The sequence below is a fragment of the Ptychodera flava genome, chromosome 15 (assembly GCF_041260155.1).
Source record: "Ptychodera flava strain L36383 chromosome 15, AS_Pfla_20210202, whole genome shotgun sequence".
Taxonomy (NCBI): Eukaryota; Metazoa; Hemichordata; class Enteropneusta; family Ptychoderidae; genus Ptychodera; species Ptychodera flava.
In genome coordinates this window covers 2915868-2929982 of record NC_091942.1, presented here as the reverse complement: position 1 = coordinate 2929982, position 14115 = coordinate 2915868, and the positions used below count along the sequence as shown (strand labels likewise).

General features: G+C 34.6%; 2 protein-coding genes across 6 annotated transcripts in view; both read left to right on the top strand.

Moving 5' to 3' along the window:
* Nucleotides 1-14115, top strand: part of LOC139150901 (alpha-N-acetylgalactosaminide alpha-2,6-sialyltransferase 5-like) — a 417953-nt gene that overhangs the window by 209550 nt on the left and 194288 nt on the right. The gene's annotated exons all lie outside the window — the stretch shown is intronic.
* The window catches only part of LOC139150873 (diacylglycerol lipase-beta-like), a 35054-nt gene that overhangs the window by 15947 nt on the left and 4992 nt on the right, over nucleotides 1-14115 (top strand). The window contains exons 6-12 of one of the 3 annotated variants that reach the window (XM_070723306.1): nucleotides 558-654; nucleotides 6071-6154; nucleotides 8356-8511; nucleotides 10513-10640; nucleotides 10997-11065; nucleotides 12536-12608; nucleotides 13172-13413. In XM_070723306.1, the coding sequence (XP_070579407.1) occupies nucleotides 558-654; nucleotides 6071-6154; nucleotides 8356-8511; nucleotides 10513-10640; nucleotides 10997-11065; nucleotides 12536-12608; nucleotides 13172-13413 (849 nt within the window). Of the gene's footprint in view, nucleotides 1-524; nucleotides 655-6070; nucleotides 6155-8355; nucleotides 8512-10512; nucleotides 10641-10996; nucleotides 11066-12535; nucleotides 12609-13171; nucleotides 13414-14115 lie in introns of all 3 variants that reach the window. The other 2 variants (XM_070723305.1, XM_070723304.1) reach the window with 2 other exon arrangements.

Sequence of the window (14115 nt, the reverse complement as noted above, 5' to 3'; positions counted from 1 at the left end):
GCATCATCAATGTAGAATTAACGATTCGAAAAACATGATCTTTCCTTTCACATCCCTGTATGTATGTGTAGTTTTCTATTACATTTTTCATAACAACCAGTCAACGACCAGCTGATATTTTTTTGTTTGAAACATACATGTGATATCATTTACGCAAACACAAGTTGTAATCTGTGCTGATTCACAAACTTTCAAATCATAGTTACAATACATTACAAAATGGAATAGAAATACAGTACATGTATACCAAAGAAAATTTGTTACTTCATGGTAACTGAGAAATCTCTGTATGTTATTGTGTGAATAGTTAGATGTTCTTAATAATAAAATTGGAAGAGCTTCACAATATGAATATCTTTACACACACTAAACATAATCCATAGCATTTCAATGACAAGTAAGCACATGTAGGCATATAAAATATCAGTAAAACATATATTTGATGGATTATTATGTATTCATGATGTCTGATTCAGAATTTTATTTTCTGACATTTTCTTGATCTTGATTTCTTGTGTGTCTAGGTGTTCCTGTCCATGTTGTTTTTCAAAAAGTAGCTCTGATGACAATTGTTGTGACTGCAACACAGCTGCTTTGAAGAACGTCACACAACTTAGAGATGTTGACATCATTTACTGCAGTTTTCACAATAAAGTAAGTCTTGATTCAAATCTCTCTAGTTATGATTTTATGAATATGCATTCTATTGAACAATACTTCTACAGTATATGTGTGTTCTGCAATATGATAATTGGAGTCATGTCATATCAACAGACATAGACCCGGAAGGAACATTAAGTTAGTTATCACATAAGTTTTGCACAAATATTAAATTGATCAAACTGAAAATAATGTGAAAAAAACAAATTGACAGATGTGAAGACACATATCAAGTTTTCAAATAGTGATGAATTTCTGATTTAATAAATGAGTGGACAGTTTTGCATTCAATATGAAACTCTAGGAGATCTTGCATGGCTGTATTGTTTTACTGTAAATTGTCATGTGATACACTGCAGATCATATTCAAAGTGAACAATTGCAAGAAAGTCACTAATTGTCTTTAGAAAAGGAAGTGATGGAGAAGTTATTTAAGTTGTAGCCATACAGATCCTGTACGTTTTTAGCAACTTGTGATGTACATGTATGGTACATATCTGACTAAATGATAGTTTAATACCAAACTCACAACAAGCAGAAAGTGTTCAATTGGGTGATTAATACTTGCGAAAAACTTTGCTTTTGCCTGTACAAAGTTTAACACTTGTACAGTGTTTATTAAGGTCCCTGAAAAATTTCAGACAACCAGAGTTTACCATCATTCGAACAAAATCTAGTCAGCAGCAGCCATCAAACTTAATGATACCGGATTTATTTATATGTTAGGAGTCATCATGGCTCACCAATAATTCTCTCTGTCTAGGCCAAAGGTCATATTCATAGGTATTACCGAGTGTTAGTGTGGCTTTCAGAGTAATGTCTACCGGTATTGTGTCATTAAGATCTGATCATCAGATTGACCTTTGACCATGACAAGGCTACCATTAAAAATTTTATCCCTAGCAACTGTGACATGACGATGATCATTTATTTCCTGTATTTGTCTGAGTATCAGAAAATCAGAAATCACTTGTCATCAGCAGACATTTTGAAATTGCATCTGTCATTTATGCTTTCCTTCAATCTTAGCTGTTTTAATATTTGATGTCAAAATAACTAATGTGACATATTCAGACAACCTTTTTTTCTACATTTTCCTGAATTTTTAGGAGTTCATGAAAGGTTTTGCTGCAACTTGACTATGTTGCTCCAATTTTCAGAATTAGAAAAAATGGTTTTATATACCAAGGTGAATGCACCGTGCATGAATTCAGCAATGTTGAATGGGATATCTGGTGATGATGTGTATGTTTTCAGTTTGTCAGAAAAGTCATAAAAAATTGAAAGAAACAGTGCATGCTAGGTATTTTTAATGAAATTGGTATTTTTATGTGGTTTCATACAAAATATTTGTATTAATAAAATTCCCAAACAGTGAAGTACCTGGAAATTCAGTCACATGTGTGATAGCTTTTACACATAATAGCAAAGAATCAGGGATTTGTGGAATCAATGCCTGCCAAGATATTTCGACTGTTGATATGAAGTATTTTTGACATGCATGGCGCGATTGTCTCTCATAGAAAAATGAACATAGAGCTCTTGAAAAGTGATTTTGAAGTTTGAATTTCATCTAATATGTCAAACCAATAGATATTAGGAAGATCATGATAATGTTTTGTGGTGCGGATGACAATTCTCTTCATTTCTAATAAAAGTCATCTACTTGGAAAGTGTACTAATTTTGATAAAATATATGACAGCTGTTGATTCAGATGTCATAAAAGTGTAACAGCTGTAAAATTTGACATACTTTCCAATATATTTGTTCTCTTTTTTATAGTACAGCTCTGTTTCTAGTTCCACTGCCAAAGTTGTGCCCAAATGCCCAGTCTTCAAATTGTTAATGCAGCCTGACAGGCTTTATGTGTGTGATGTAATAATAATAATTATAATTTATTGTTTAAAGACCACTACACACCTTGTCTCAGTGGTCTGTACATTACAGAAAATTACTGGAAGAACTAAAATAAACGCAGAAAATACAAAATAACTCACAGAGGAAAGAGTGTAATTAAAAACAATCGATAAAATCAAGCAAGCTAAAATCTAGACTAAAGGATCCTACCTAAAAACAGCAAAGAAAGTATTTTAAAAAATTTCACTAAAAATGATAAAAAATAAATAAACTATAAAACATGCAGGTAAAAATTATATCCAAGTCAACAGTAGCATTGACGAAAAATAATGGTTTTAAGAGCGAATTTCTTTATCATCCTAAGTTCGGGCGGCAAACTATTCCACAGTTTAGGGGCATACACGCTAAAAGCTCTGTCACCATATGTTCTAGAAAGTTGTTTCCCCGTGATCTTTGACAGAAAAGGGATTCAATCTTACACCGACACTCCTTCTGGTATTATGTACTGGGCTATCAATTGTTACTAGTTCTGATAAGTAATTTGGAACCAATTCATCTTGATGGACAATTTTAAAAACCAAACAAAGAATTTTAAAACGGATTCGTTCTTCTACTGGAAGCCAATGTAACTCCTTGAGTATAGATGTCCAGTCTTATTGTTGACAACTATATCCTTGTCCAGACAAGAATTTACTCATCAAAGATTATGTTGTCAATTGTGGTAAATAACAACAAGTATTATCGATAATGTAAGGTTATTAGTCCCCACGGACACCGTCCGGGGGGACTTATAGGTTTGGTCATGTCCGTGTGTCCGTCCGTGCGTCCGTCCGTCCGTCTGTCCGTCCGTGCGTCCGTCTGTTCACGCAGATATCTCAGAGACGCCTGGAGCGATTTCGTTCAAACTTGGTACAAGGATAGTACCCTACCTCATACAGATGCACGTCGATTTGTTTCACAATGCGATCAAATTTGGCGGTGTTAGAGGACTTTTTAGTTTTCACCTCCATAGACTCCCATGTATAAGGCAGTCAGTCCATAGACTCCCATGTATAAGGCCGTCCATAGACTCCCATGTATAAGGCGGTCCATAGACTCCCATGTATAAGGCAGTCCATAGACTCCCATGTATAAGGAAGTCCATAGACTCCCATGTATAAGGCAGTCCATAGACTCCCATGTATAAGGCAGTCCATAGACTCCCATGTATAAGGCGGTCTATAGACTCCCATGTATAAGGCAGTCCATAGACTCCCATGTATAAGGAAGTCCATAGACTCCCATGTATAAGGCAGTCCATAGACTCCCATGTATAAGGCCAAGAAAAATAAAATTTAGTTTCTCATAGTATTCATATTGCAAAAAGGTTTTTAGTCCCCACAGATAAAGTCCAGGGGGGCTCATAGATTGGGTCATGTCAGTCCGTGAGTCCATCCATGTGAGTCCATCCGTTCACGCAGATATCTCAGACACTTTGACAAATGTCACGTGACCTTGGTGACCTTTGACCTCGAATATACATATTTGTCCATAACTCAGTAACCACAAGTGCCAAAACTTTCATATATGGTATGATGGGACACCCTATGACGCCACATATTGTACCTCATTAATTATGTGCATATCTAATTTTGAGCGAGCCAATAGAGCTAGAGGTCTGATTTTTGGTATCTATGGATAACTTAGCAATACAATTTTTTTGACAAAATGTCACGTGACCTCAATGACCCTTGACCTCAAATATACATATTTGTGCATAACTCAGTAACCACAAGTGCTACACTCTTCGTATTTGGTATGAAGGGACACCTTATGACGCCACATATTGTACCTCATTAATTATGCGCATATCTAATTTTGAGCGAGCCAATAGAGCTAGAGGTCTGATTTTTGGTATATATGGATAACTTAGCAATACAATTTTTTTGACAAAATGTCACGTGACCTTGGTGACCTTTGACCTCAAATATACATATTTGTCCATAACTCAGGAACCATTAATGCTACACCCTTCATATTTGGTATGATGGGACAGCTTATGACGCCACATATTGTTCCTCATTAATTATGCGCATATCTAATTTTGAGCGAGCCGATAGAGCTAGAGGTATGATTTTTGGTATGTAGGGATAACTTAGCAATACAATTTTTTTGACAAAATGTCATGTGACCTCGGTGACCTTTGACCTCAAATATACATATTTGTCCATAACTCAGGACCATTAATGCTACACCCTTCATGTTTGGTATGATTGGACACCTTATGACGCCACATATTGTACCTCATTAATTATGTGCATATCTAATTTTGAGCAAGCCAATAGAGGTAAATGTACGATTTTTAGTATATAGGGATAGACTATAGGATAGAAATTTTTTGAGAAAATGTCATGTGACCTCTATAACCTTTTACCTACAATACACGATAATGTCAATAAATAAGTAACCACAAGTGCTATGTCCTTTATATTGAGTAGGATGGAAGACCTTATGACAACACATGCTTAACCTCGTTAATTATGCCCATATATAATTGTGGCCAAGCCAATAGAGCTGGAGGTCTGAATTTTGGCATATATGGATTAATTAGCAATACAATGGGTTTTTTTTTCAAAATGTCACGTGACCTTGATGACCTTTGACCTTCAATATGCATATATATGCATATCTCAGTAACCACAAGTTCTTTACGCTTTGATTTTGATAGGATAATAGACCTTAAGATGTCACATCTTGTACCTCATTTATTATGCACATATGTATTTCTTGGCTGGCCAATACAACTAGAGGTCTGATCTTTTTTCCTGATTTAGAACCATAACTTATACATGCCTCTTGTTTCAAATTGGGAACAATGACATAGACCTATGTGTCCATAGATCTGAACATATACACTCCAGTGATACTTCTTAATGACCTCATTTCCCTGCCCCATCAAGACTAATACTCCTATTACAAGTGGGGACTATGTCATTGACAATGACAGGTTGTTCATAAAATACCGGGATTTATGTCCAAGTCCGTACATTGTGCAGCAGAGGTATGTACATGTCTCGAACAATACCAAAGCTTTTTAGTCCAATTTTACCAGATAAAAGACAAAAATAAAGTGTTTTTGGATGTCCGTCGTGCACTGCACTATTAAAGCGATCACGAGCAAACCATGAATACGTTCAGCACATCCACTAAGATCACAGAATGAAATTTCACACCATGCAGTGCAGTGCATGTGGTTGAAATTGTAGGTCAGTAGCATAATTTCACCAAAATTCACAAGTTTTAGGTTGCCCTTTACATGTATTAATTTCGTGAAGTACTGAATGTTGAGAGGTATAGTTTTTGTTAAAAAATTGAAATCATCTCTCCTTTTTCCCCTGTGTAGAAGTAAAGATGTTTTGAGGTCAAAGGTCAAATAGCGTCCTAAGATGTTCTGAAAGATTAGTTTAGAGTAAAAAGTGTGAATTTTGCAATTATATGGATGACTTTTCAAAATTTCATTTTATGAATTAGTATCAAACTCATGTTTAATTCAGATATCAATATTTATTTCAGGTCTATGAAATTCCATTCTTTGTAGCAGTGGATCATTCACAGTTAGCAGTGGTTATATCAGTTAGGGGCAGTTTATCTCTCAAGGTAAGTGTTCTACATTAAGTTAATAGTGGTTAGCAATTGTTAAAAGCAGTGTGCACCAGATAGGTAGCTTTTCAGTCACAGTAAGTGGTCATGTTGATGTGGTTATATCGGTGGAATGCTTCCCATGTCTAAATATTGTCATGAATTAGACTGCATTTAGTTGATGTAAAAGACTACTTACGGAAGCCTGAAGTTTCAGGCTTCTCTCACAGCAGTATAGCCTGCCTCTAGAATATTTAGCCTTTGTTGGAGAAGGTTTGTGTTGTCAAACAATTCAGCTGGTGAAAACACATTGAAGACTGGCATCTTTGTCACACTGCCCTGTTATGGACAAGAGTGAGAACTGTGTTATCCAACTGCAATGTAAACCTTAAAAACCAGTTTTCAATACATGATTATTCTCACAGTCTGTATTCATTGTGGTTAAAAATGTGTCAAATGGCGTGGCCTTCATCCATATTCTGTACCTGGTTCAAAACATGGGAATAATTAAATTCAGAACTGACTAGCTTGTAATATGTATATCAAAACATTTTAATGATTCATAAAAAATTGCAGCACTTGCCAGAATATATGATTTTCTAGAGTACCCAGTCGTTAATTTAAATGCCATTCAAATATTGTTATCATTTTGTGTCACCCTCTTATTCATTGGAGTTTAATTATTTTCAATATACTGTTTGATGCCAACACTTGTAATAACCCATATCATTAAGTTTTGATAGTTTTCTATCTTTTCACATTCTTTCTGACATATTCTGGCAGTATTATTGTAAAGACTTTATTTATTAACGTCATCTACATTCTACATTTCAGCATGATAATGTTACTCATCTCTATACAGTGTATTTTGTGCATTGAAAGCTTGTGAATCTGTGTACTTGCATAATTAAGAGTTGTATCATAAAATTCAATTCAAATTTATAATATAGAAAATTCTGATATTTCAAATTACACTTTACAAAAATCTGTTTATCTGTATACTGTCTTATCTTGTGATAATAAAACCTATGGTGTGTACAGCATTGCTGCCATGCTACCACCAAACCTTATGCATATTCTGGGATAGAAAAAAAAACCAGTTTTCTGACAGTCCTGTCCAGATATTTTTAAAATGATTTATCACAGTGTGCTGGTATTACAATGTATTTTCAAGGACCATTGTGGAGGTTGACATGTTTTCATAAAGAGTGTGGGTGGATAGACAGTGAATTGGGTTAAGTCAATAATTTCCTGTCCATGCCAACTGAGACATTTATTCCGGTGAGTGTCTCTGCATAAATACAGCTACTGGTAATACAGACATGAGATGCTACCGTATATGTTTGTTCTAAAACAATTTTAGGATGTACAATGGCAAAACTCATTGTTTGAAACAACATTAATTCAGTTCAAATTAAATTCACACTGTATAAAATTCAGTGTCCCTGCAGAGGATTTTGCAATATCAGCAAATTCATATGACACTACAGTACCATTAATGCATTCATACACTCAGACTGAGGATATACATGATATGCAAAACAGAAAACAGTGTAGAAATTTCACTCCAAAGAGATCAGTACTCCCCCAGTAGTAACTCTTGATGTATTTTCAGTGTTTTCTTTCTGTTAATGAAAGAGTTCCTTTTCCTGTTAGTGAAGCCTATCTTTTCCTATACCTCAGCTAAATCATGATGAAATGGCCACTATTCAATATGTCAATACAACTTGTTTTAAATACCAAGGAATGCCCCTTTGACCATATATGGGCATATTTAGATTACAGGTTACTGTTAAGACTAGGAATCCAATGTCAATAATAAACAGCTTCCCTAATACACAATTATTGCTTTCAAGAAAACTTAATGCCAACAATAACATTGCATATTTATGCATCGTTTGCAAGGCTTTGCCTTGTATTTCAATATACTTCACTGACAAGAAGACAATGTAATTTTTTTAGAACAAAAATAGTGAAAATGCTACCAAATATTGCAGATGTTATCCTGTAATTTGTTCATTATTAGAAGAACCAATCACTATACAAAGGTAACTGAATTTTTCATATCAGAAAGGCATGTAAACCAAAATTCAAGCTTTTCAAATGGATAGCAGCAAAAATGTAGGAAAACACCAATCTGCAATGTGTTGACTGTATTATCTTTTGACAAGTACACCAAGTGTAAGTGACATTTACATTGTTATGGTATTATTTTGCAGGATGCACTGACAGACATGACAGCAGAGTGCTCAGCAATGGAGATAGATGGTACGGATGAAATCATGGCTCACAAGGGAATTTTACAAGCTGCCAAATTTATTAAAAATAAACTAGAAAATGAACATATCTTGGAGCGTGCATTCAGGGAAGCACCAGTAAGTACGATGTTCATGATAAATTTATATTGAGGAGGCATTTCTATGATAGATGCTGCATTACTGTAAACATAGCATATCTAAATCTCATAATTCAGTCTTTTATCTTGACACTGTTTTGTCCAGCAAAATGATGAATGGCTCATCTGTTATCTCTTTCTCAATGTTGTGAATATTTTTACTTTCCTCAAGGTTCTTGTGATGTACAATTTGATGTCCCAGTGCAAGAGAGAGATATATCTCCTATGCTTTAGGGACTGTCTCAGATTGTCACAAGTTCAAAAAGCGAAGTTCATTCGTTTACTGGGGAGGGGTTTGACCTCCATTCAATCAGTGAACTTCACTTTTGCTCTATTTTGTGATTACAAGTACTCTTTACATTGTGTATAAAAATAAACAAAAACTGCACACTCTTATTGACAAATTTTGCTGTAATTGTTTCCAACGCGTTCGTGTCATGCTATGGTTAGTCCTCAAATTTGATCAATTACTAGATGATTTAAAGTGGTCATGGGATACATATTCTTCAGAAGTGATATCGAAGTGCTACATTGTACTCTCAGGTAAACATCAACATTTCACACTTTTGAACTTTTATTTAGGGGGTTTGATATAAACGAAGGAATTTCGTTTCTTGAACTGATGCGACAATCTGAGATGGTCCCTTAACACAGGAGATACATCCCTCTTGCTGTGGGCCATCAAATTTAAATTAGTAATTACTCACACAGAGTCAAATAATTTGAATCTTCTGAGTGCTGTAATAGTTCTGTGGGCTTGATTATTTTAATCCCTAGAGAACGGAACATCGTAAAATAAATAAAGATAATCCCAGTAATGCTTTTAGTGTTATTGCTATGAATTCTGTTATGCTGGTATATTACAGTGTTAACTGTTTGTTTCACAACACAACCTGTGCATCCCTAATGTCTCCGTGTATAAGTTTTGAGTTCATAAAATGTTATGATCACATTGTATCTTCATACCAGGAAAATATTGTGTACAAATAGATGTGAGTTGTATATAGCCAGAGTCTATTTGCCTCCAATGTGGATCATTTTTTTTGCTGTTGAAGTTTTAATATGCAGATGGTAGCTGATTCAAATATGAATCAATAAAAATTAATAGAGAAATTAATTTGGCAAAAGTTGCTTCTTGTTGCTTTGTCAGTGGTTTATGTCTTGGATGAAATCAAAGTTGCATATGGTACAAATTTATAAATCTTGCTATGTGACCTACTGATAGCAACTTGTTCTCTGTGTGCTTCTGCTAAAAATATTTTCTGCTTTTGTCAGAGTTTGTGATTGGTAATTAAAGCACATTGAAGGATGGCCCAGTTGTCTTTTTGAACACAAAATGAGGTTTCTTATGGGGGCTCTCCCATAGCTTTGTACAGGAAGTGAACCCCTGGCTTGTGTTGATTTATAAAATTATTCACTTTGGGGGCCATGATGCCTCAATCTTGCAAAGTATTCCTGATACCAGTAATTCATTGTCCAATCATGGGATTACAGACAAAACACTTCTAAGGAATGTATGAAATCAACCACATAATCCATGTCTGCTACAATTATTGATTATACAAACAGCAGTGCCCTTGAGAGTAATTTTTGTGTTACAAGCTGAATAGTCAAACCATTTCTATCACATCTGAAATAATGAAAATAAGTTAATGGATGATAAGTAAGTAATGAAAAATAGTGAAATAAAGTATTGACTTTCAAAGAATTGTAACCTGTGAAATACAGCAAAAATCATTTATAATTCTCCTGAATTTAGTTTTGCAAATTTTATATATTTGTGAAATCTTAACTAAAAGTACATTTATATAGTCTTGCTTGTTATTTTATGGGTAGAGTGCAATAGTGAATTTAATAATAGGTCCAAAGCAGTTAAGTAGTGAAATGAAATCCATGTAAAAATCAGCAAGTACAGTGTAATTTGCAAGTTTTTCACAAAGGGAAATTCCAGTAATCCATAATTGCTGTATTCCATTGACAGGATTACAAAGTAGTAATAGTTGGTCACAGTCTTGGAGCTGGGGCAGCTGCATTGTTGTCTATATTGCTTCACACCACATGGCCAGGGCTCACTTGCTATGCCTACTCACCACCAGGGGGCCTTCTCAGGTAAGTTAAGCCATCCATACAACTTAATACCAATGTATTCTGCCAATTTTTTTGGGTATAACTAAGACACATTTTATGTGAATAGGTTGAGAATACGGTAATGTTCTAAATAATGGTATACAAGGGAGGCTGTTCAAAATTGTTGCAGTTGGCAAGTATCCTGCTTCTGCCACTTTTGACATTCAAATTTTTAAATGAAATTGACAGATTATATAAATATTAATCATCCTATGGCTTCAGAACTTTGAAGCTAGTGACGTCTGATGCGATATTTGTTATTCAGCAACTTTGGATAACCTTTCGTTGATACTTTGGCAAACTGCTTCATTGGTTATTCTCTTCATTGATGTTTTCAGTGTGGAAGGATGTATATACAGTAAAGATTTCATTACCTCTACTGTCCTAGGTAAAGACGTCATTCCAAGGTAGGTAAAGATGGTCAAGTTAATGTTGAGTTGACCTTTGACCCTTAGATGGACCCAATTTTATCCAACTCGCAACAACTCTGCATTCTTGAGACAAAGAATTTAGTTTCTTTGATGCATGTGGTACTTCCCAAATACTGCTTCATATTGCATTTGGTCATTTATTGTGTTGATAACTTAAAGGCCCTATAACTAACTTTTGGCTATTATTTTAACGTATTTGTTACTTCATTCATCAACAGTTTCCAGGTCTATTTCCCTCAGCGTGTTGAAATTGCCAGTATTTAGCTTTTCACAATTGACTGTGTGTGTGTATATATCCTGCATTGGTAAAGTTGATATTCAAATTCAGTCTTACACTTTGATGCCATGGTCAGAAATGACTGCGTGTCACTCTCTGACACATTGCATGGATATATCAAATACTAGGTATTTCAAAATACTGTAGAAACCGTAGTTGATACATGGAACTGAAATACTAAAAGACAAGTCAACAGGTACAGTTCCTGTATCAATAGTAATAATTTTTGTGTCATTATTTAGAAACAACTTTCATACAATTTTAACAGTCACGATCTAAGCATATTGTATATGTTAGTATTCAGGATGTTTTTCCAAGTTTCATTTTTCTGTTTGCTTCCTTACATCTGCATTTATACTGTCATTTTAATATTAAATTTGCCGCCCGTAGCACAATCACAACTTGGTATGTTAGGAGCAAATGTCAACTGCCTCACACAGTTTCAGTATCCAAGCAATTTTAGACTAGATGATCATGTCATTAATATCAGAGATAAAGTTTTCACGGCTCACCAATACATTTTAAGTATCTTTTAATACACTGTGCAAGAAACCATATGATTGGTCGGTACATATGTGAACTATGTCAACACTTCATCAAAATATTGGACTTTGGATATTCAATATAATGTTTTGCTGGACACCTATCAAATGCACAATTGTGTATTTTACAATTTGTGTAGTCTATTTGTATAACCCGTAAGTGACTATGATGAGTTCACATTGCCAAGTTGCCCAGCAACATCATGTAAGTCAGTTATCAACACAAATAAATGTTCAGTTCTGTGTGTAATTATCGTACATCATGGGGTAATATACACATGTGTCCAAATGGAAATCTACCATGCCAATTCAGCTCTGGTGAATATTGTGTAAATGTCAGTATCTAGAGGAAACAGAAACTAGTATGTTTTCACATTTTCGTTTTGAAATTCTTAATATGATAGTAGTATGCAACAATGAACTACTGTATTTTCTAATACACATGAACCAACACCACAACTTTCCGCATAGCTAAGTAGTTATAGTTGTAAGATAATGAGAATACAAATATGGTTGGTTGAATTTTTTTAGAGATACAGAATTAATTGTGGAGGTACCAGACAAAACTATGGCATGAGTTGTAGCATAGATTCTGAATAATGAATAATTTTATTTTCATCTTTGCAGACTTAGTTTACAGTCTCTTGAAGATCTGAAAGAAAAACTTCAACGAGTGTTGAGGAACAACACTCATCCAAAGGTAATGTTGCTGTTTCCACTCTGTAACTATTCATTGTCAATGCCAACTGATGAAGTTCATGGACACACCTCACTCCACATCCCTGCGAGTGTTACTATTTTATCAAAGCAAGTTTTTCCATGTGATCTGTGATATTTTGAGTTTGCAGTTTGATACAAAAAATGGTAGAATGCTACTTTGCATTTAACATTGGTGTTTTGAACATATCTTTGCTAAATATAAACAATGTCATGATTTCTATACGGATACGATGTCTTTTGTTTCACTATCAAAACTGAGTGATAGCATGTATAATGTATTAAATCAACTTCATATGATCAGTTCTTCTGATACAGTTAATATTTCATATTTTCAATATCAAGTATACAGCATAGAGATGCAAACTAATATGGTAGAGTTCATACTGTCAATTTGCAATTTACTGAAGTCATTAACTTTCTAATGTAAAAACTCAGAAACCTTTAAAAGCATTGTTCTGTTTAATTGTATTCACAGCTTATACGGTAAAAGACCGTGTCATTGTGTGTGATAGTCTACATTATTGGTTCAATTTGATTTTACAGTATCAAATTCTGCTTGGAGGTTGCTGGTATGCTGCGTGTGGTTTTCCAGACAGGATCCCAGCACCGTCTGAGGACATTGAGAGTGGTCAGAATATCAGTCAACCATTACTGGAGGAAAGAACTGCCAGCAACAGAAACAGACCAAGGAGTTACACTGATGGACAGCAGGAAGAGAGCAGCTGTGCCCGGGTTCCGTTATTCCCACCTGGACAGATCATTCACATCACGGAAGAAATTCCAGGGTAATCAGATTTTTTTTCTTACAGAACATGTTTGACATAATATGGAATGTTCTTCCTGCAAAGGCGTGGTGTAAAGTGTTTGATAGAATGTGCAAAGACGAAAACCTTGAATTTGATCGCAACTAAAACTATCTTCTCTGAGTTCATTTTAGTTTCATATGAGGTCCCCAAAACTCCTATCATCAATGTAATTATCAGCATGTATTTTTGAAGTATGAAAAATAGAATTTGCTCATATTAAATCTTTTGATTAATTTGTGAAGAAAATTTTGAACGATAAGTGAAAGAAAATTATAAATGGTATTGAATAATTTTTTCAGAGAATTGGAGCATTTATTACTGGGTCATTTAAAAGATCAAACAACTAGACCAAAACAGATGAGCAAAATCCAACTAGTACCGCATCTAGTTACATCCACAACTCATTTTGCAGTTGCCCAGAGCTAAAAGGAATTATTTTCAGTCATTTTGCACAATCTTAAATAACCTGTGTATGGCCTAAATAAAAGTGTTACTTGTATGATAAATCTGACTTCGCCATGTAAATTCCATGCAGTATAGAGCCAAAAGCAGCGATATCAAGCATGTGTGATCATAGACATTGTACGATGATAAATATTACTGTGTATCAACAGGTTGGGGAAGTCATTTCTGCAGACAGCCGGATGAAAATATCAATTAAATGGCTGCAATATTTGTTTT